This window comes from Trematomus bernacchii, unplaced genomic scaffold (assembly GCF_902827165.1).
Source record: "Trematomus bernacchii unplaced genomic scaffold, fTreBer1.1, whole genome shotgun sequence".
Taxonomy (NCBI): Eukaryota; Metazoa; Chordata; class Actinopteri; order Perciformes; family Nototheniidae; genus Trematomus; species Trematomus bernacchii.
The window spans coordinates 3738076-3761293 of record NW_022987739.1 but is presented as its reverse complement, the minus strand read 5'-3'; the positions used below and the strand labels follow the sequence as shown (position 1 = coordinate 3761293).

At 43.6% G+C, this 23218-nt stretch overlaps 1 protein-coding gene across 2 annotated transcripts in view; it reads right to left on the bottom strand.

Annotated features, from left to right (window-relative positions):
* Nucleotides 1-7790: 7790 nt before the first annotated feature.
* notch2 (notch receptor 2) overlaps nt 7791-23218 on the bottom strand; it is a 51477-nt gene continuing 36049 nt past the window's right edge. The window contains exons 15-35 of one of the 2 annotated variants that reach the window (XM_034146677.1): nt 23006-23151; nt 22773-22886; nt 22541-22660; nt 22241-22393; nt 21549-21777; nt 20970-21171; nt 19489-19642; nt 19087-19271; nt 18553-18685; nt 16954-17205; nt 16712-16824; nt 14871-15403; nt 14035-14370; nt 13496-13644; nt 13190-13397; nt 12841-12928; nt 12367-12514; nt 11963-12282; nt 11725-11872; nt 11469-11566; nt 7791-11282 (exon numbers count right to left, since the gene is read on the bottom strand). In XM_034146677.1, coding sequence (XP_034002568.1) covers nt 9831-11282; nt 11469-11566; nt 11725-11872; nt 11963-12282; nt 12367-12514; nt 12841-12928; nt 13190-13397; nt 13496-13644; nt 14035-14370; nt 14871-15403; nt 16712-16824; nt 16954-17205; nt 18553-18685; nt 19087-19271; nt 19489-19642; nt 20970-21171; nt 21549-21777; nt 22241-22393; nt 22541-22660; nt 22773-22886; nt 23006-23151 — 5281 coding nt within the window. In that variant the 3' untranslated portion in view covers nt 7791-9830. Of the gene's footprint in view, nt 11283-11468; nt 11567-11724; nt 11873-11962; nt 12283-12366; nt 12522-12840; nt 12929-13189; nt 13398-13495; nt 13645-14034; nt 14371-14870; nt 15404-16711; nt 16825-16953; nt 17206-18552; nt 18686-19086; nt 19272-19488; nt 19643-20969; nt 21172-21548; nt 21778-22240; nt 22394-22540; nt 22661-22772; nt 22887-23005; nt 23152-23218 lie in introns of those variants that run through there. The other variant, XR_004557180.1, reaches the window with a different exon arrangement.

Sequence of the window (23218 nt, the reverse complement as noted above, 5' to 3'; positions counted from 1 at the left end):
AATCAGGAAATGAAGTTGTTGCTGGAGCAGGAGAGGACTTTAAGGGATAAGCTTGAGATTGAAGGCGCTAAAAATAAGGAAGCGATGCTCAAAGCATATACAGAGAAATCAGCTTTGCAGTTTAAGCACAATGTGAAAGTGAACGCCCTGGAATTTGAGAAGAACGTCTTGCGCCTCAACAATGAGGCCCTGAACATGAAATACAGAAAGCTCCAGAGGTCACACAAGAAGGTCGAAGCAAAGATGGCTGCCTTGAACCAGGAACTCAAACAACTGAAAGAACCCTGTGTTGGGGAGCAAGGTGCAGAGATGGCTGCTTTGCGTGAGACAAATCAGGAACTCCAACAACAGAAGCAGCGTTGTGTGAAGGAGGAGGATAAAGAGATAGCTGCCTTGCAAAAGACTAACCAAGAACTCAAACAACAAAAGGAGCGTTGTCTTGAGAAGAAATCTGTAGAGATAGCTGATTTGCGTGAGAGAAACCAAACACTGAAACAAGAGAAGGAACGTTGTGTGGTGAAGGAGGCGAAGGTGGACAAGAAAGAGGTTGTGGAGGTGAAAGTGGAACCAAAAGTGAGGCACAATGTGAAAATGAATGCCCTGGAAATTGAGAAAGTCTTCAATAAGCTCCTCAAGATGCACGAGAAGGACAAAGCACTGATGGCCATCATGAGAAAGGCAAACCAGGATCTCAAACAACTGAAAGAACTCTGTGTTGAGGAGAAGGATGCAGAGATGGCTGCCTTGCAAAAGACAAACCAGGAACTCAAACAAGAGAAGTTGCGTTGTCTTGGGGTGAAACATTTTGAGATAGTCGTTTTGCATGAGAGAAACCATGAACTGGAACAACAGAAGGAACGTTGTGTGGAGGAGAAGGAAACAACTGAAAAAACCACCAAAGGCACCCTGCGTGGTGAAGGAGGAGCTTGTGGAGGTAAAGGTGGAGTTGGAGGTGGAACAGGAAGTGAGGGTGGATCCACCTGAGCAAACCAATGAGCCGATCCCAACAACGCAGAGGAGGACAACACCACGGTGGAGAAGATTCATCAATTCCTTTTCTTGTATCCGCCCAAACATCAACGATCACTAAAAAGGAAAACATAAGACTCAAAGGCAGCCCTGACATCGGCTTTAAAAACTTTAAAAAACAAACTCACAACATCAAAAATTAGTAAGACATTAAAACATTTCAAGTACAGTCTAAAGCTCAAAGTGAGTGAGCAACAACATATACTCACAGCCAGTCAGGATATATATTTAAACACTTAACAGTTATTAGATCTGGTTAGACATCAACAAAGGTTCCAGAAGAGACTCACAGTGATGTGCAGTTTTAGCCACTAGGGGCAAAAAAACAACCTTAATTTTAAAATAAATAAACTATTCCTTTGCTTCTAGCACCCCTAAATAAGAGGAACATTTAGTCATTACAAGTTATCAGGTTTATGTTATATCGTCATGTTTGGTTTATAGTGTTCATTTTCATATTTAAGTTATATTTTTCATATTTACTTAATAGTTCATTTTTATATTTATGTTATATTTATCATGTTTAGTTAATAGTCAATTTTTATATGTATCTTATATTTTTCATATTTACTTAATAGTACATTTCTATATTTATGTTTAGTCCATTGTTTTCTTGTTAAATTAAAGTCTTGTCAATCAATAAATAAATAATAATGATAATGATAACAATACTGACACGTTTGATTTATTTCACGTTTGTTTCTCCTGTCTAAGTTTAGCTTCTTGCTTTTAATTTCAAGTCACCAGAGATTTAGTCTGAGAATTCAACTAATAATAACAATCAATACAAAGGCCCGTTCTCATGTCTTCAAATGTCCCTCCTCGACTCCCCTCCTCGACTCCTATCCTCGAGACTTAGTCCCGCCCACAGGAGATGCGAGCGGAGGAGCCGAGGAGGGGAACCGAGGAGAGAGGAGGGGAAGCAGCAGGCGGTTAGAGAAATGAGAACTCCTCTCCTCTGAGCGGTCATTTTAAAGAGACGTCCATTAATGATGACAGGAGGCACAGCAGCCCTCTGTCTGATGGACAGATGTGTTCATGACCACTTATATATTTACTTTTAATTCATTCACAGTGCGGTATAATGAGACAATAACAGGCTACAGACGCGGACACACACACACACACACACACACACACACACACACACACACACACACACACACACATATATTTATATAAATATATACAATTTCAGAATCAAACAGAGCACTCTCATAATAACGTAACACTATCAGAGACTGGATATATCCCCCCCCCCCTCTCCTCTCTCTGGTCGCTACAATGAGGGAAATAAATGACGGGCCAAAAGTTTTATTTACAAGTATTACAAGTAAGCAGAGGACACCAAACCAACTGAGACCTGTCTGTCTGCAGCATCTACGCACACACTGCACCACACACACCAGCTCCTAAAGCATAATCAGGCTACAGCCGTTGTGTATTTTATTATGTGAAGCACTAAATGGTTTTAGAAAAATATCGACTTTGTTTGTAGATATCTACTAAACTAAAGCAAATAAAGAGAGTAGGCCTGTTATACTGAGTGATATATGATATATATTATACACACTGCTCTGCTTTCTGCACGGACCTCACAGCTGTTCTCTCTGTAAACATCACGTCGCGATGAAAGCAGTTAATAAAATAATGTCCAGGGGATGCATGCAGAGCTGTCATTGGCTGAGATAAGTCCGGCCGTGCGTCTCGACTCTTTGAAACATCACTGTTCCCGGAAATGCATCCACGAAGGAGCCGTGGAGGACCGTGGAGGACCCATCAGTGTATCCTCGGTTATAGCTCCTCCAGAGAGCCTCCTCGACGCTCGATGCTCGGTCCTCGATGTGCATTTCGAGAAATGAGATGTCCTTCAACATGGCGCGCTAAAATTCATTTCCGGGTCACTACCGGAGGACCGAGGAGTCGAGGAGTCGAGGAGGGACATTTGATGACATGAGAAAGGGCCAAAGACATTCAAATTCAAAATAACACTAGAATTCTTTCTCGTTTGTTCCTCCTGTTTTTGTCTAGTTACCTTTGTATTGAGTGACTTTAGCTCACCTGGCTCTGCCCTGATCAATACACTGACTTAAAGCTACTTCAGTACTTACTTTATTACCTTGTTTACAAAGTTTGCATTCAACAATTATCATAATAAATATAAACAAATGAAAATACAACACTATGTATTTGATTTCTTTCAAGTTTGTTTTAGTCAACTATTTGATTTTAAATGCAACAGCACCAGCAAAAGTAGATTTTTTTTTACATTTCTGCTGATGTCCAGGTGTACAGTATATCAGTATGTAGTGTCTCTACTTTAAAGAGTCCTCTCCTGCTGATGTCCAGGTGTACAGTATATCAGTATGTAGTGTCTCTACTTTAAAGAGTCCTCTCCTGCTGATGTCCAGGTGTACAGTATATCAGTATGTAGTGTCTCTACTTTAAAGAGTCCTCTCCTGCTGATGTCCAGGTGTACAGTATATCAGTATGTAGTGTCTCTACTTTAAAGAGTCCTCTCCTGCTGATGTCCAGGTGTACAGTATATCAGTATGTAGTGTCTCTACTTTAAAGAGTCCTCTCCTGCTGATGTCCAGGTGTACAGTCTATCAGTATGTAGTGTCTCTACTTTAAAGAGTCCTCTCCTGCTGATGTCCAGGTGTACAGTATATCAGTATGTAGTGTCTCTACTTTAAAGAGTCCTCTCCTGCTGATGTTTAGGTGTATTTCAGTATGTAGTGTCTCTACTTTAAAGAGTCCTCTCCTGCTGACGTTCAGGTGTATATCAGTATGTACACTATAGACAGCAGTTCAGTAAAGTCATCAAAAAAGCTTGCACAGTATTTGGGTGGTCTATAGATATTTAGGAACAGAGCTCGAGAGGAGTATTTCAGCTGAAGGGCCACACAATTCAAAAGAAGCAAAGTCCCCATAAGATGTCTTCCTGCATTGAATGGAATCATTGAACAAAATATCAACTCCACCTCCTTTCTTATGCATTCTTTCCTGACTCATAAAACTAAAGTTGGGAGGGGTTGATTCGATAAGAACAGCTGCACTGTTATTTTGTTCAATCCAAGTTTCTGTTAAAAACATAAAATCGAGATTGTGCTCAGTAATAAAATCATTGATTAAAAACGTTTTTCCTGCCAATGACCTGACATTTAATAAAGCTAGTTTAAGTTTGTTGAATACACTATCAGTCAGATTTTTTGTGACAAGCTGTGGCTGACATGGAGTCACTGCTAAATTTGATAAACTCACACAAACGTTTGAGCGCTTCCTGTTTCTAAGCTGATGGCTACTGGCAGGCAGGGCCCCGGCATGTGCTGGAAAGAGTTGAGAGTGCCATACGCCCTTGAGCCTGGACCCAGCACATATCAGTAAGAGTTTTGTACACACACATTCTTATCAGGCTTCGGTGACCGCAGATGGTGTCTTGAAGGGGGGGGGGAGGTGGTTGAAGTAGGCACGGTGATGAAGACGGGGGAGATGGTGCGCGTCTCTGTGGGCGTCGTTGAGGGGCGGGGGTAAAGGACATGCTGCCAACCCTGCGTATCGCCTTAATGCGGTCATTGAACTCCAGGAAGGAATTGGTGCCATCCTGTATCTCCTTCATGTGTTCAGCGATCTCCAGGAGGGTGGGCGAGGGTGAGTAGAGAGAGCTGTGGGGTGAAGGAAGAGTATCCTCAAAGGTGATAGGGGGGGTGAAGGGCGGTGGAGACTCCTCCATTTGTCATAGGTTTCCCATAATCACGACATTCCTCAGGCGGGTGCAGTGATACATCTTCAAGGTTTTCTGAGCGATGTGTTGTGTCTTTCTCTTGTTTTGAATCTTCTTGTTGCTTGTCCTTGGCAAAGTGGGTGACATTATTGTCACAAGTAAGAAGGAAATTACATACCTAGGATCTATTCTTGAGGCAAACCTCTCCTGTGACAAAATGGCATCCAATGTAATAAAAAAAGTCAATCAAAGAACTAGATTCCTATACCGGATCTCCTCTCTGGTAAACAAAAACACCCTGAAAACTCTGGCAGGAGCACTCATTCAAGGGTACTATGACTATGCTTGCACGTCATGGTACCATAGCACCTCCAAGGCGCTAAAAATAAAACTTCAAACATCGCAAAATAAACTGGTCAGACTACTGCTTGACCTTTCATCTAGAACCCACCTCACCTCTGCCCACTTTGACAACCTAGGATGGCTTAGAGTAGACGACAGAGTACAGCTACTTGCAATGGGCCTGGTCTACAAGATCCACTACACCTCTATGGTACCCATGTACATGTCAAAATTCTTCCCAAAGGTCAAGGAATACCATGATCATAACACCAGAGGGAGCTCCACAAATCATGTAAAACCCAGATTTGGCACAAAAAAAGGGGAATACACATATCGCAATTATGCCACATCAAGGTGGAACGCTCTTCCCACAACTGTAAAGGAAAGTAAAACTATACTTACCTTCAAAACCTCTCTTAAAGAGCACCTTCGGGGGAAAGCATTGCAAAACTGGCCCCGGTAATGGTACAAATCTCAACCTGTCGTACAATGGACAGCTTCCCCCCCCCATCTATGTATATACTCGCATTTTAGACTCTGTTACTAACTGTATATCTGTAGACTTGGTATGTCTTAAATGTCCGGTTAGGATGTATTAGAACGAAATCTAAAATGAAAATTGTAAATAAGCCATCTGTATGTAAAAAACCACCTGTATGTAAATTGTAAATAAGCCATCTGTATGTCAAATATGTCTTATATGTCTTAAATGATATGATGAATTGGAAATGGGGGACCCTGATGTAAACAAGACGAAAGTCTTTCTCTGGTCTGCATCCCCTTAACAATTGTATGTTTTGAGCTGTACTGTACTGTACCCAATATACAAGCTGTTAATAAACTTTTCAATCAATCAATCAATCAATCAATCAAAAGGGAACAGATTGATGACGCAGGCAGTTGAATATGTCAGAGATAAACAATTTCACTCCTGACTTGTTCAGGCAAACTCCATCTGCCTTAAAAAGATGTCTGCGGTCCCAGAAAAAGTTAAAATTGTCAATAAAATGGACATAATGGTCAGTACAGGCAGTTGAAAGCCAAGTGTTCAGTGCAAACAATCTGCTGAATCTCTCCACTCCTCTTCTGACTGGCGGTAGAGGGCCACTGATGAACACTTCCGCATTTAGAGAGCTGACAGTTTCCAACAGACATTTAAAGTCTTCTTTCAGCACTTCTGACTGTTGTTTCACAACATAATTTGTTCCAATGTGCAGTACCGTAATCTCTACTCCATTACTTCTCTAAGGGAAGCGTTTGAGATTTACTCCCCTAAATTAATTTGTAGGTACTTTTTGACCTAAAAACATATACAGGGTATATGCAGGAATCCTGAAGTCAAATGTAATACCTTTTAAGACCCTTTCCATACATTTTAAGACCTCATCGCAACTTCGAGTTCTAACCGGTTACATTGGCGACACACTTTACCTCACATTTAATACAGTATTTATTGTAAGATAGCATAACTAAACAGCTTGTGATAACTCCTTATCATAATTCAGATAGAACAAAGCACAAGAGAATGAATTGTGTGACCAACCCAATGCAAGGTTTATTAGAAAAATAAACCATTAGAAGGTAGTATTTGATTTAGGCATTGTTCCCAAGAGATAAAACAGACAGACTACTGAAGCCTCCTCTCCACATGAACTTCAACCTCTCTGTCAGGGTCAGGTTTAATGCAGTATACTGCTTGTTGCTTCTGTAGACACACTTTGTGCTCTTTCATTCCAGTAAATCTCCTCAGAAACCATTAGAAACCAGTATTTGACCAATAAACAAAACAATTGACAAAACTTTGAACTATGAAATATATTAAACTTTGGTGAGCTTCAGCGGGGGTAATGCCATACTCCGCTGCTCCTCCATGCAGAGAGCCGGAGCAAGGCAACGACATTTAAAATAAGAAGCAGCATTTTACGGCGCGCTATGCATGGGGCCGCCTTGAGGGGGTTTCCCGACATGTCGTTGCAGTACATTAAAGGGTGTTTCATGTTGTCGTTGCTGTGGACCTTCTTAATACCTTGGCTTGGAAAATGCCGTTTAATACTTTTTAATAGCCTTCATTTTAATACTTGTAAGACCCCGCGGACACCCGGATATAATAATCTTGTAATATATGATGCAGTATGCTGCTAATATACCATGGCTTTAACAAAGTATGTTACATCCACTCCATATTGACAAATTACAACATTAAATGCTTTAATGAACAGTAAAAACAGCTCTTTGCATGAATATGTTTACTTCTGTTATTATATACCAGTGAAGTAACATTTTGAAACAACTGCTTCTACCAATAACAGTCTTTTTATACCACGCTATTTCAACTTCTATATAAGTGAAGCATACAGTAAGTACCTACCTCCTCCACCTCGGCTTGAAGAAAATGTCTTTCCAATACTAACTGCAGAATAACATGCACTATTAAAAACCATTGACTTTGATGTGTTCCTAACATTGGAAAGATTATTTCAGATGATTGGGTTCATATATGTTTGTGTATGTATAAACCCGTATTGTGTAACCTGAAGGGACAGTAAAATAGTTGCTGTTGAAACACTTTTCTATATGTAAAATGTTGATATTTTTTCATTTGATACTTTTGTGACATTCTTTTCTATGTGAAACCATTGTAAAACAATTACAAACACCAGCATTGTTCCTGAAAAAAAGAGACAGAGGTGCAAAATCCTATGAAGATCTGGGCTTTATTTCAATAAGCATATTTGGTTGATCATTTGGTTTTTTTGACAAAAGGACAACTTGTTTTTTCATTAGTTCTTCTACCTTATACAGACACGGTGACAACTACTTCATATGGCATGTATATTATAGGCTATTTGGTTAACAGAAGAAAGTACAATTAAAAAAAGAACATTTTATATACAGAAAAGACGCATGGGCTTGCATATGAACGGGAACTGAGATGCTCAATTCGTATATAAAAATGCTGGATGACACTTAAATGTACAGTACATGTGTTTTGTGAAACTGCAGGGACAGATTAAAAGACCCTGGTGTGTAAGTTAGTGGGTATATGATGGACATTTTGCTTCGTTTACACAGACACTTGCAGTAGTAATTAAAACTAAAACATAATTTCTTGGTAATTGATGTGTTTGCTACGTGTCTAACTTTTTGTCTTTTACAAATCACAAAAATAACCGAAACTACTAATACAGATTTGGACAGTTTTTGTAGAACAAATAATAATCATTTGGTCTTAAGAGACACGGGTGTTCCTTTTTTTTAAGTTTCAAAAATAAAACGGTGAATGACTGTCTGCTTTTACAGAGCAGTCACACAAAGCTATGATCAACGTTAAGAAGGAAGACAAAAAAAAAAATACTTTATCAAACCTTACTCACCTCCAGACTTGGTTTATGAATCATTACAATTACAAAGGTGCAGAGATACACTGATTGTAGTTAAGCAAAAAGGCAAAACTGGTTAAATGATTTCAGAAAAGAAAAAAAACATTTAGCAAGGAGGCGGTTTAAAGATAAAAACGTGCACCTCTGTAACATTCAGAATCATTCGAGAAGTGCGAACAGAATTCATATAAAAAAAACATTTTAACAAAACTTTTGCAAAACCGAACTCAGTAATAACAAGCAGAATGTGCTGTAAGTCTATGTACATTTCATCATATAACATACTACAACTACTGTATGTTTTTGCATAAAGTTTGTCAAGCTTAATGAATCCCTCAACAACACGAGATATAGTGGCACCGTCTGTAGCAAGACATGCTAACTGCATCCACATTGACTCTGATTTGGTTTTCAAATCAACTCTTTTGCATTTCTGTAACAGTAACTACCTTTAAAACATACACTGGTCTCCCTGCACCTACAGCATGGAAATTGAAAAACTGCATTTATTAAACCTTCTGTGTGTTTAGACATTTGATGGAAAACACTTCTATAATTATAAGTAAAAAACCATTGTTAGCGTGTAGAGCCATTTAGTAACAAGATGCATCTGTGTGCATTTATATATAATCTGTCATTTACTTGATGTTTGTCTTTCTAGTAATGCAACATACATTTATAAAATTCCCCCTTTAGCACATTAAAACAATGCATGGACTAAAAGAAAACTAGGTCGTTTTGCTGAATTATACCATCGACTAACCGTGAGCCATCGTATTTAAAAAGATAAGAGTGAAGGGTTGCGACGATGAGTTAGTATTGACAGGCTTATCACATTAAACAACACATAAGGATAGGGTGTAGCGAAAAGAAAATGACCTAAAAAGCAGACGATATCAGTTCAGAGTGTCCTCTGCCACGTCTCACTGTCCATCTCAACAGTCTGTTTCTCTGAAGCAATAAAAGCCGGTCGCCATCTGGTCGGCACTTCCTCGTTGATCCTTCGATAAACAGTTTGTGTTTGTGTGCGAAAAGCCGAAAAGAAAAGTCTTGATTTATCCAACAGAGAGCAGAGGATGCTCGGCCGGGATCACAGGAAGTAGACAGGAACTGATTGAACTTGTGATTGACAGCTAACTGCATGCTTTTGGGTATTGAGAACTTGTGATCTATCTAGCTGATAATACTCAATTTAGAAACTATACAACAGTTTTCTTAAGTGCAAAGAGAAGAAGAAAACATAAAGGGGGAGATTATTATAATGAAAAACAGAATTAACGAGACGTGAAAAAAGCATCGTACGAGTTACACAGAACCCCCCAAAGTCAGTCTGTTTATGCTTTCCTCCGACCGGCCTACGCAAACACCTGCATGTTGCCGTGCTGCGGCTGCTGGGCGGCCGGCTGCATCTGCTGCGACTGCGCCTGCAGCTGCGCCTGCTCTGGAATGTGTGTGCGGTGTGAAGACGGCAGTGCGTGGTGGGGGTTCCCCAGAGGGGTGGGGCTGGTGGTGACATCAGACCAGTCCGAGTTGGAGTGCGGCGAAGAGGACGACCAGGGGTCCGGGGACTCGGGCGACGGCGTGAGATACGGGTGCTCGCTTGGCGGGTGGGCGGAGTGACCGGGGGTGGTGCCCTCCGAGCCGGTGGTGGTGAAACTGTGCTGGGAGGGGGGAGTGGGGTATTTATCCACAGGGCTCTGCATGGGTGGATAGGAGGGCAGCTGCCGTGACTGGCCCTCGATCCCCCCGTGGCCCCCGTGGCCGACGGTGTGGGGGTGCTGCATGGCGTGGGACATCCCGTGCCCCATGCTCATCTGCTCGGGCATCTGGTACATGAGAGCCTGGGAGCACCGCAGCTGGCCTGGCCCCTGCTGGGAGTGAGTCTGGCTCTGGTTCGGCCCCTGGGACTGAGGGACCGGCCCCTGCTGAGGCTGCTTCAGCATGGCCTGGCCCCCCCCAGGCGCCATCATCTGGAATGTGACGATGGGCGGCAGCTGCTCCCTGCTCATGGTGACGTTCATGGGGGTCAGCATGGCGCCCTGGCCGTGGTGCTGGCCCATGCCGGAGTGTGACCCCCCCATCTGGTGCGGCACCAGGCCGAACATGTGGCCGCTGTAGCCGTGCTTGGTCATGGGCACCCAGCTCTGCTGCTGCCCCAGCATGTGGCTGACGGGGGGCAGCATAGGTCTGGAGGTGGGGCTGCTCAGGAGGGGAGGGGAGTTGGCTGTGGTGGTGACGGTGCCGGACACGTCTCCTGTGTACGAGTGCGGTGATTCCAGGGAGTCGACGGGCGACATGGTGACGGAGCTCTCTGGAAGTCCTGCTGCCTTAACGCCGTTTGCGTTCCCTCCTGCTGTTGCTGCTCCACCTCCTGCTCCACTTCCTCCTCCCGCTCCAGCAGCTGCAGCCGGCGCCTCTCCTCCGGCCGGCTTCTTTCTTCTCTTTGCTTTCATGTCTTTTAGCTCCTTAGCATTACCAGCTCCACCTCCCACCTTTGCTCCACCTCCACCCCTCCTGTTCTTCTTCCCCTGAGCCCCGGGGCGCATGCCGATGTATCCAGCTCCGTTGGCCCCGCACATCACCGAGGAGTTTCCTCCGCCCATGTGGTTAGGGCCGTTGTGTGGACTGTGAACCAGGTTGTACTGGTCCAGCAGACGCACGATGTCGTGATGCATGCGCTCTTGAGCAGTGTCGCGGGGCAGCCGGTCCAGGTGATCCGTGATGTCCCGGTTGGAGTAATGGTCGAGGAGAACCTGAGCCGCCTCAAAGCTGCCTTCTCTGGCTGCCAGAAACAGTGGCGTCTCCTCCTGAAGAAAACATAGCAAGCAGCATGTTTGAATACATCAAATATCTGTTTTGAGTAGACTCAATTTAATCGGCACGTTTATAAACCTGATGATTTTATTTGATACAGATTTGATTGCACCTTTGTTTCTAGAGTAAAATTAGATTAGAAATGTAATTATAGAAACATTGACAACATAAGAACAGACCTTATTGTCTTGCATGTCACGGTTGGCTCCATTCTTCAAAAGCACAAGAGTGGCCTCCACATTATTAACTGCAGCCGCCCAGTGCAGAGCGGATTTGCCTAAAATGACGGTGAAAAAAGGACAGAAATTAGGCAACTCATTTATTTCTGAAGAAACGTTTACTTAATTTTAAGATGTAATTGCAAACAGCCAATGACTTGTAATACAAAATCAAGACATTACACAGGAAGAGTGATTATATGAGAGGTTCACTGACCGTGGTCGTCCACAGCATTGATGTCAGCGTGGCAGTGGATCAGCTCTTCCACCATGCCCTCCACAGCGAGCCTTGCTGCCAGCACCAGTGGAGTAGTGCCGTCATTCATCCTGGAATCCAGTTCTGTTGCACGATTACGGATCAAAATCTGAGAGAGAAGACACAGACGCATGAGATCACGACAGCCCGCAGTGATGCAGAATAACTTCCAAGTTTATAACTGATTCTGTGGTCTCACCTGGAAGACTCCCTGAGCATCCGCCGCCACAGCAGCATGCAGTGGAGTTCGGCCCATGTTGTCGTGCACGTTGGGATCAGTTCCAGCGTCCAGCAGTCTCTTAGCAGCATCAGCGCGGGCGTAGCGGGCCGCCAGGTGGAGCGCCGTCTCTCCTGTACGATCTGTCTGCGCCATCAGAGATGCACCCTGAGTGATGAGGTCTGAAATCACACTCGGTCCTGGTTCATCTCCTCCACTGTCTTCCTCCTCCTCTCCATGCAGGCTGCAGTCCGGGCCTCCACCATTACGCAGCGTTGCCAACATCAGTGGAGTGCAGCCATCTGAGGGAAAAGGAGTCCATTATCACAGCAGTTCTTTCAATTAATTAGGTATGGAGGTTTATACAGTAGGAACCTTTTTCTCACCAGGTCCTTTGACATTAACATCCAGACAGTCAGCATCCAGGTCGGCCTGAGGGGGGGTGAGGGAGATGTCCGCAGCCTTGCGATGCTGCAGGGTCCACTCCCTGCGGTCAACACTTCCATCCATAGCAATGGGCAGCAAGGGGTTTGTCTTCAGTCTATAAAAAGCAACAGAACTTGAAACATTCATATCAATCAAAAGACTTTCCCAATGTTTCTAATCTTTCTTCTCCGATTGAATTGAACTCCCCCAATCTCTACGTTTGACCCATTGTTGTCTTTTTTATAGGGTTTGTTTAACCTCCTTCCTGACAAGCTACAAGTACATGTTTTGCATCTATGCTTTAAGTGATCTAATTTGGCCTGCTCTGCCTCTAAAAGAAAGTGAAGACAACAGAGAACACCCTCATTCTAGTAAGTATAAGAGGTTCAACTACTCCAATCCCTCAGCTTTATTTCCCTTTTCAATTCACTTACTCTTTGTTTCTTAGATGGGACCTCATCTTCCAGCCATCTCTGACTTTGACCTCCATCAATCATGGCTCCATCCTGGGTCTTGAAGTTCCTGATATGAGATAAAAGAAAATACATAAGTTTAAACAACAGTAACAATTCTCAAGACTCAGCATGCATCCAATGTTCCAGCTATGCTCTTTTTCACAATCAAACAGCATTATTGTTAACAAGCAGCTGTGTGATAGATACTTGTTCACATTTGAGAGACCCTACATTTCACTCTGGTATGAATTCCCGTACAGTAGTTGTCATCATTAATCTTCATTTGAATACTCTCTAACACAAGCTGTTGGTCTGTTTATTTACTCACTTCATGTCCAGGTCATCCTGACCGACAGGCTCTCTCCTTTTGTCGTTCTTATTGGCCGAGAAGCCATCGGGAAGCCACAGGTGACCGTGTTTGTGCTTCCTCTTGGCGGCCAGCATCCCCAGCACCAGGATGAGCAGAATAATAACCACTGCCACTCCGACCAGGATCCACTCAATCGGTGGCCCACAACATGGAATTGGATTTGTACCTGGGCATAAATCAAATATTAGTTTTGCTGTCTTCATTTAATTTAGTTAAAACAAACCAGTTAAACTCTGTTTACTTCTAAATGAGAGGTCTACTTACTGCTTACAGACAACAGAGGGTAGGGCAGTCTAGACTCTGAGTTGAGGTGAGCCGCTGCTAGGAACCTGGCAGTCTCGTTAGTGTCTTTGAAACAGTTGGTAGAGGTCTTCGCGCATTCACGGTTATCGAGCTCCAGGTGCACCACAGATCTGCAGATCAGAAGTGAAAACAGTGTTATAATAGAAAGCTCAGAAAAGTATTTCTGTTATTTTTCTTGTTTTCTTGTTTCCCCCCTTGCACTAATTTAGTAACGAACAATACTATCTGATTATTCTTCTTCTTTGTGTATTGTTAATGTACTCTGCAACCTGTAACTCAATAGGCTAATGGGTGGTGGGTGGTGGGTGGGTAAATGGTGGGATGGAAATGGAGATTTTGATTTGTCAGCATGGGCTGTAAATATCATTACTTTGTGAATTCGAACCGAATGTACATACTTTGTATCACTTGCTTTTGTGTGGAAAAAAACTGAGAAATCAATAAAGATATTTTAAGATAGCTGAATAAGTATGTGATTACAGCATCATGAATATATTTACCCTATAACCTCCTTCTCCAGCTCCCTCTTTCTCCTCTCCAGCTGTTTATGTTGTCTGTTCACATCCCAGTAGTAAGCGTACACCATCGGCTGCCTCTTATCGTCCAGCTTCACTCGCAGGTTGGTGTGCAGCACGGCTCCCAGGGACCGCAGGAAACCCTTCAGGTCTCCGAGCAGCTCCTTGGGCTGCAGGCGGACCACGATGACCAGCGTTCCAAACACATCTTTAGGGGGAAGGTCAGCCGAGCAGTCCAGGCCGTCCCAGCCGCAGGCCTCCGTGTGGCAGCTCTTGTCACAGACGCTGTTCCCAAAGTGGTCTGCACAGTACTTGTCATACCTGAAAATAGACAGAAGAATGATGTTTGGTGATCTGGCTTTAAAGTATTTGGGACTTTTTTTGAAGCAACAGCAATGGCAAAATAAAATATTCTTTGGCCTTTTACCCATGGAATATTTTACATACTGGTCTAGGAGGCAAAAGTGGTATATTGTACGAGGTGTGGTCTTTATTTCTCCAATATGTCGGACCTAGAATATCCAATATTTTTTGGACTGTTCTTCCTAGGCCAAGTAATGATGGCGGAGTTATTTTGGGGGGAGGGCATTAATGACTTTATGTATTATTTTATTCATATTTTATTTCCTGTGTATGTTCGTGTGTATATTAGGACAATGTATGTGTATGTACATATTTCAATTTGCCCTTTTTGGGACATTGTTTCATCATGTTTGGAAACCATGATGATCAATGTAAAACTTGTGTAAATGATACATAATCTATGCACAATCTATGATAAAGATATCTTCTGAAAAAATTAAATATATAGGGTCACGTACTTGCAGGTAGGTGTGGTTTCCATGCAATCAAAGCCGTCAAAGAGGCACCCGGCGTTGTTGCACGCCTTCTCACAATTTCCATTCTTGAAGAGATCCCAGCAGGGAATACTGGCGGTGCAGTTTTCCCAAGGCTGCGGCCAGTTGAGTGAGCAGTCACCTCCGTCCCACTGACATTCATGGTTGTTACAATGACCGTCACACACGCTATCCCCTCGATGCCCCGCACACTCCGGATAGGGGCAGATTGGTGTGCGTGTTACGAGTGGTTTGTTCTCGCAGTATTGTCCAGTGACGTACATTGGACACTGGCATTTGTAATGGTATGGGTTGGTTGGGTCTTTGATGCAGGTTCCTCCGTTCTGGCAGGTCCATGGACACCTCTGTTCTTTCTCACAATGGGTTCCGCTGAATCCGGCCTGGCACTCGCAGCGCAGGGGGACCCCGGGTGACTCGACACAACGCCCACCATTCTGGCAACGTTGCTTTGTACAACTGTGGCCCTCCATTTCGCCACAGTTGAACCCAGTGAAGCCCTAAAAAACACAACATGTTATTCAAGAGTGCTCGTAATATATACATTTGCAAAGGGCCAATACAACTGTTATTTTAATATAAAAACGATTATAACTACTATTCTATAGATCTAGGTTCTCCTATGAATCTGCTGCTTGTCTACTATACCTGAGCCATGGTGTGGCCCTCTGAAGCAAGCGTGAGAATAAGAAAGGGAGCAAGAAGTTAGTGGAGAGAAAAACAAGGACATTGTGCAAAGAGATTTTAGTCTAAGAACAAAAGAAAGGAAAACTTTGAGGTAGTACTGTCAGCCACCGGTGTACTTCTATTATCTTCTGAAGTCACTCAGTATATCTTAATACAAATTATGAGAAGACAGATTAATGAAATAGATAAAATAGGTGAACACATAAAGCAGGTAAGCCATGATTCCTATTAACCAGAGTTGATATCCACTGGAGGGACGTTTCGTATCCAATAGACTAATAGAAAAATATCTTCAAATTGGAAGAATGTCTTTTCTCTGTCAAAGTAAATATTTATTTTTCTCACATCATGGCACTCTTTATTTAAGCGCTCTGCATTTAGTTTCCAGTGTCAACTTTTCTGTATTCACATGGCATGCAGTTTAAACAAAAGTGTAGCCTAACGGACCGTCCACACAGCAGCGTTAAAAAAAATCTTGGAGGTGGGCGTATCTGAAGCTTGGGGATTTTTTGCGAGCAAGGCACCAACAACCAATCACATGAATCTCCCGCCCCCCGACATACGAAGCAAAAAAGTTTGAAGTAAACTGGATATAAACTCCCCAAACAGGCGAAAACATACCACTGTCTCTGCCACCTCCCTCCATGCCTGGCTCCTCCGGTTTATATCCCGGTAGGTAAATAGGGACTGGTCATAAAGCACCGGGTGATTCCCTACCGCTAATTTCTCCTCCATTTTTTGGAATATGAGGAAATGACCTGCGGTATGTCTCTCCCAGCATACACGCCGTTTGATTGGCTAGCGCTTGAACTGTCAGATTTGCATACACGGGATTTGATTGGCTGACGCTTCCACCTCAGCTTCAAAAGTTGAACATTGCTCAACTTTGAATCCTGAAAATCCTGAAAATCTCCGCTCGCCTGCCCACAATGCAGTTCGGCGAAAAGTGAGGCAAATGACGTCACCCCATTCAAAGTGAATGGGCAGAAGCGTTTCAAGATTTTTTAACGCTGCTGTGTGGACGGTCCGTAACACTAAAGCCTGTTTTAACTGAGAAATTAATAGAAGCTAGCATAAAAGAGGAGAAAGGATTGAAAAATGTGTCCTCTTCTGATACTTACGGGAACACAGGAGCAGGTGTAGCCATGTCCTGAGCTCATGTTCATAGAGCAGATGGCGCCGTTGTGGCACGGCTTCGACAGACAAAGATCCACCATGGACTCACAATGACGACCTGAAAAATAAAAAATAATGAAGTAAACTGAAAACACTTTGCATAATTACTAAAACCCCAACACACTGATGACTTGCTGATTTGTCTTTCATACAACATTACAAGACAAGCTGCTTTTTGGTAATTTACCTGTGTATCCAAGGCGACAGCGACACTGGTAGTCATTGACCAGCTGCACACAGTCCAGGCTGCCGGGGGCGTGGCAGGGCGTAGAAAGGCATTCATTGAGATCCCCCTCGCAGTGCTCTCCAACGAATCCTGCAGGGCAGGAGCATGTGTAGCGGCCCACACCGTCCACACACTGTCCTCCATTCAGACAGCGAGGTTCAAAGGAGTCAGGCTTGAGAGCACAGTCGTCCACGTTCACTTCACACAGGTACCCTACAGATCAGAGAACAGACGGATATGACTGTGTGTAGCCCAGAAAAGCTGCTTTGTGGATGTTTAAAGGGACAGTATTAATCATCCTGTGACTGTGTGTGTGTGTATATTTATTATACACTGTAGTAAATCCCCCTGCCTTTTTTTGGTCTTGTGGAGGCGGGGCTTAGCCTCCACCTACCAGGCCACACCTGATGCTACTTAAGGCCTGTAATCAGCAGTGCTCAGACTCTCTCCCGTGTCTGCAGCAGCTGGCTGATCCCCATGTGCCATCTTCACATGCTGAACATTGATGCATATTTTGATGGCTTTATTTTTATTTGTGGCTTATCCTTATCCTGCAAAGCAATGTTTGATTGTTGTACCAGAGCGTTGTAGCCCTTCTTGATTTCTATTTTGTGTTTTATGTTTTAGCCTTAAAATCATCACTATCACCTTCACCATCTACAAAGATGGTCTACTGCATGTGAAGAACTAAATAAATGGTTAAACTGCTCTCACTCGTGGACCTCATACTTTGAATGGTATGCCAAAGCAGAGGCACTTCAGGAACTCTCCCTAAAGCCTCTTACACACCGAGCCGATTATCGGCGTCAACAGATGTCGATAGATGTCGGGCCGTCGATGAGCGTCGTGTCGCCCTACTCATATGGTGTGTACTGCACCGTCGTGTCTTTTCGGCCGTGCCGACACCTTCCGCCGCCGATTCGAGGCCGTAGGCCAAAGAAATCACTCTGATTGGCTGTTCAGCTTAGCGAATCAGTGCATGAGAACCGAAACGGAAGTGAGGGACCTAAACAAACTATTAAGAAGGCAAATCTGAGATTTAATTTAACTCCAGCTCTCGACACAGGTTCGGGAAAGCCCCATGAGCTTCTCGCTGTAGAGTGAAAATGGAACGGACACGCTATTTGTCGTTTGTTTGTATCACGCAGTCTGTTCTTCTTCTCTCGGTTATCACGCAGTCTGTCTTCCGGTTGTTGCCTCTTTTGAATGACGAATAAACACTACCGCCGCCTGCTGGTAAGGAGAGTTATTGCCACTCACGCATGCACAGTTCGTACGTGCTTCTTGGCCGTCAGCTGAAGTCTTTGCGGTGTGTTCCAGTGCGAAACATGGCCAAAACGCAGGAGACGTGAGGCAACGTGAGGCGACGTGAGGCGACGTGAGGCGACGTGAGGCGACGTGAGGCGACGTGAGGAGACGTGAGGCGACGTGAGGCGACGTGAGGCGACGTGAGGCGACGTGAGGCGACGTTCCGTCGGGACGTGTTCTTTGGTGTTCTTTGGTGTCAGTTTGGTGTGTAAGAGGCTTAAAACTACCAGCTAGTTCTTATAACACACTTACCATGCGTTCCACGTGGGCAGGCGCAGGTGAAGCGATTGACGAGGTTGATGCATGTTCCTCCGTGCAGGCAGGTTCGAGAATGGCATTCATCAACATCATACTGACAGTTCACGCCCTGGTAGCCTGGTTTACACTGGAGCGAGAAACAAGAGACAGAGATAAGCTCATTGTGTGCTTGGGGATACCCAATCAAATGGGTGTAATAACATTGTAGTAACAGTGTAATATGGGTGAAATATTGGTGTTACATGGGTATAATACTGGTTTAATAACAGTGCAATATGGGCTTGGTAAAAGTTCATCATGTGTGTATCGTGGTTATAATATGGGTGTAGTACAGGTGTAATGATGGTATAACATGGGTGTAATAAGGGAGTAATAACATTGTAATAACGGTGTAATATTGCTGTTACATTGGTGTAACTAGGGTCTATAACATTGTTATATGGGTATAAAACCGGTGTAATAGTGGTGCTAGATGGGTGTTAAAAACCAAAAACACATCTACACACAGACAATTGAGAGTGTACTTACTATGCACTGATATGTGCCCTGGTAGTCCGTGCACGTAGCTCCGTTCCGACAAGGGTTTGGTTGGCACTCATCCACCATCTCTGCACAGTAACTGCCCGTGTATCCTGGCTGGCACTGACACCGGTGAGAGTTACCCACATTCACACACAGCCCGGCGTTCTTACACACATTTTCAAGTTCAAAACCTACAGAAATGTGAGAAAGGAGCGGCATATAGTGAGCAAAGAATGTGATAGTTGCTGTACAGTTACAGTGAAAAACTGTGCACATTTACTTTGCTGATGTCTATATCTCACAAAGATTCATTATTACTGGATTAGGGATGATATCTGCTCTTATCCTAATGATTTAAAAGGTGTTGTTGGTCGTTGAGATATCTACTACATTAAATTAGTCCCTCACCATTCCTGGCAGCAAAGTCCTGGCAGGACATGTTGGGGACATCGCAGTAGAGTCCAGTCCATCCCATCTGACAGTGGCAGGTCCAGGTCTTGGATATCTGTGAGCAGGTGCCGCCGTTACGACAGCGCACCTGGTTGCAAAGGTTCACCATGTTCTGCAAACGACAAACAAAAGGAAAGCGTTACAGTTGATTATAAATGTTACACAGATAGAAAGAACTGCAACCAATCTATCCACCTTCTTGAGTTAGATACTGTACGTTAAGATAGACTTATCACAAATATGTCAAAAAAGAGCTCTACAATCTGTGCAGGTACTTTGTTTTCCTTAAAAGTCCCCTATTATACTGTTTTTAATCAATATATTATAGGTATCAGATATATACAAAACATGTCTCTGGAGTGTTTGCCTCGAAATACCAAACAGATCATGCATTGTAGCATCCCATAATCCCCTCTGTTTCAAAAGTGCTGATTCTCTGTCTGTTACGGGCTGTCTCCACGGCAGCGTTAAAAAAATCTTGGAGGTGGGCGTATCTGAGGCTTGGGGATTTTTTTGCGATCAACCAATCACATGAATCTCCCATCCGCGACATATGAAGCCAAAAAGCCCGAAGTAAACTGGATATAAACTCCCCAAAACAGGCGAAAACATACCACTGTCTCTGCCACCTCCCTCCATGCCTGGCTCCTCCGGTTTATATCCCGGTAGGTCTGGTCATAAAGCACCGGGTGATTGATTCGCTACCGCTAATTTCTCCTCCATGTTTTGGAATATGAGGAAATGACCTGCGGTCTGTCTCTCCCAGCATACACGCCGTTTGATTGGCTAGAGCTTGAACTGTCAGATTTGCGTACACGGCATTTGATTGGCTGACGCTTCCTCCTCAGCTTCAAAAGTTGAACATTGTTCAACTTTGGATCTTGAAAATCCTGAGAATCTCCGCTCGCCTGCCCACAATGCATTTCGGCGAAAGCGAAAAAAAGTGACGTCACCCCATTCAAAGTGAATGGGCAGAAGCGTTTCAAGATTTTTTAACGCTGCCGTGGAGACGGCCCGTTACTTTAGATGAAAATAAGGAGCCCCTCCCCACGCCCCTCTGAGATATTTGGTTAAAAAGAACACAATGGTGCTCTAGGAGGAGATTCAGGTGATAAGGTGGGCGGGTGTTACCTTGGTTGGTGATTGGCTAATGGTTACACAAGCCAAAGAATCGTTATGACATCACAAAGTGGTCAAAATCTGATCAGCTCATTTTCAGACAGGTTTTTATATAAATGGATCAGGACAAAAAGAGAGCGAATCTTTTTTCCTGAAACTTTCAGAATCTCTTTACACAGAGGGGACACATGTTGATGTAGAAAAGACATGACAAAGTGCATTTTTCATAATAGGTGACCTTTAAATGTGAGCAAATATTAAACCGCTAAGAACACACATGACCTGCTGATCCACTCTGTTCACTAGCAGGGACTCTTTACCTGGCAGTTCTGCCCACTGTATTCCACGGGGCAGGTGCAGCGGTATGTTCCCAGGCCATCGGTGCAGGTGCCTCCATTCTTACACGGCTGAGAGTTGCACTCATTCTGCTCGAACTCACAGAACGTCCCGTAAAAGCCAGGGCGGCATCGGCAGGAGAATTTGTTGATGTCATCAATGCATGTCCCATTATTCAGACAGGAACTGGTGGGAAGGAGGAAAAAAAGTGACTATTGATTTTCTTGAGTGCTGAGAGATATTTAAAATGAAAGCCACACAGCCTAATGAAACACAACATCTGCTGATTTTGGCTGATTCCCCTGTAAAATCAGGCTTGTTTTGAAACATTATTTATGTTTGGTTTTTCCACCAGCCAGTCATGAGACACATCTAGAATAATCTTAATATTCAACCTCAAGTTTTCTATTCCTTAATTTGGACATTTGATTGTATCATTCATCTATCTGCTCATTGCAGGAGATACAGTAGATGCCATCCACAAAGACTTCATTGCCAAAAATGAGAACATTTAAGCATGGAAATGCAAGCATTATGGATCCGGCTTCGGATGAATGGCTCACCTCTCAGTACATTCAAGGATGTTGTGTTCACACAAGATTCCATCAAAGCCCGGTCGGCACTCGCACACAAAGCTGTTGACGTAGTCCCGGCAGATGGCCCCGTTCCTGCAGGGCTGACTGTCGCACTCGTCCACCTCGGTCTGACAGCGCTCCCCCTCAAAGCCCGCATGGCAGTCACAATAGAAACTCCCCACATCGTCCACACAAGAGCCTCCATTCAGGCACGGGCCTACAGAGGGAAGAAGGAGGGAGCAGAGGCTTTGAATGACCAACTATTTATTTTAAATAGCCTTTGCTTCCTTTTTTTAAACCAGACTCCACTCTGTTTTCTCCTTTCAATAACCCTTTACAATTCGTACGTATTGATATCTGAAAAACAATAACTACTTTGCGCATTTGTATAATGTATTCCAACTTATTATGTATATTCTATATATTGTATAGCAAGAGTTTGGCTTAAAAATATATACAAAAGCACATGCCCTTATTTTAACAAGCTTGTTTATCTGAGACATTTTGAAATCAGGCGTTGTGCTAACAACCATTTGTAACTCTCTGTCTCACAGCGCACTGGGGATTAGGATATTTCCAATCTTCAGTAAGTAAAGAATATAACATAGGAATCGTAATAAATGCAGAGGGGCAGCTTTCATACGGGGTATGCAGCCACTAGAACGTAACGCAAAACTCACTTGGTGAGCAGTCGTCAATGTCTGTCTGACAGTTGTGTCCGCTGTATCCCGGGAGACATTTACACGTGTAGCTGCCCTGGTTGTTCACGCAGTTACCGCCATTTTTGCACGGGTTCATTTTGCATTCATTCACATCCTCCTTGCAGCGTGTACCTACACAATCGGGAGCAAGCAAACCAAATATTAGTACAGCATTGTTGTAGCAGTAATACATAATATAAGACCTAGACTGTATCTCACGTCCATATAACTCAACTAGGCAGACAAATAGACACAGAGTATTTGGCAATGCACACATACCTTCCCAGCCAGCGGCACATTTACAGGTGTACGAGGAGTAGTCTGCAGATGGAGTACACACTCCTCCCCTCTCACAAGGCTTAGAGGAGCAGGGATCCTGTTCCACCTCACATTGTTTGCCTAGTTTGACATAGCACACATTGTAAGGATGGATAAAAAGGAATCTTTGCTTTATTCAGTTTGCAAAGCATGCTATTGGATGCTGATATGGTGGGAATGTGATGTCACTAACCTGTGAATGGCGGACTACATTGGCAGGAATAACTGTTGACTCCATCGATACAAACGCCTTGGTTCTTACAGGGCCCGGATGCACATTCATCTATGTTCTTCTCACAGTTATTACCTTATGAGAGAGGAGTGGGGGTTTACATTTTTTCATTTTAGAATTCAGTGCTGTATCCTCTCTTGATTGCCAAGTTTAAAGAAAATGAAATGCAGAAATGTATTATTATAAGGGATTACCTCTGAATCCAGAGTGGCACATGCACGTGAAGCCGTTATGTCTGTCCACACAGGAGCCATCGTTATGGCACGGATTTGGCTGGCACTCGTCCTTTTCCTGCTCACAGTGTTCTCCCACCCAGCCAGCTTCACACTCACAATGGTACCTTTAAATAAGACAATGGCAAGACATTACTTCATAGTAATAATAACAGAAGCTACCAGCATCTTTTT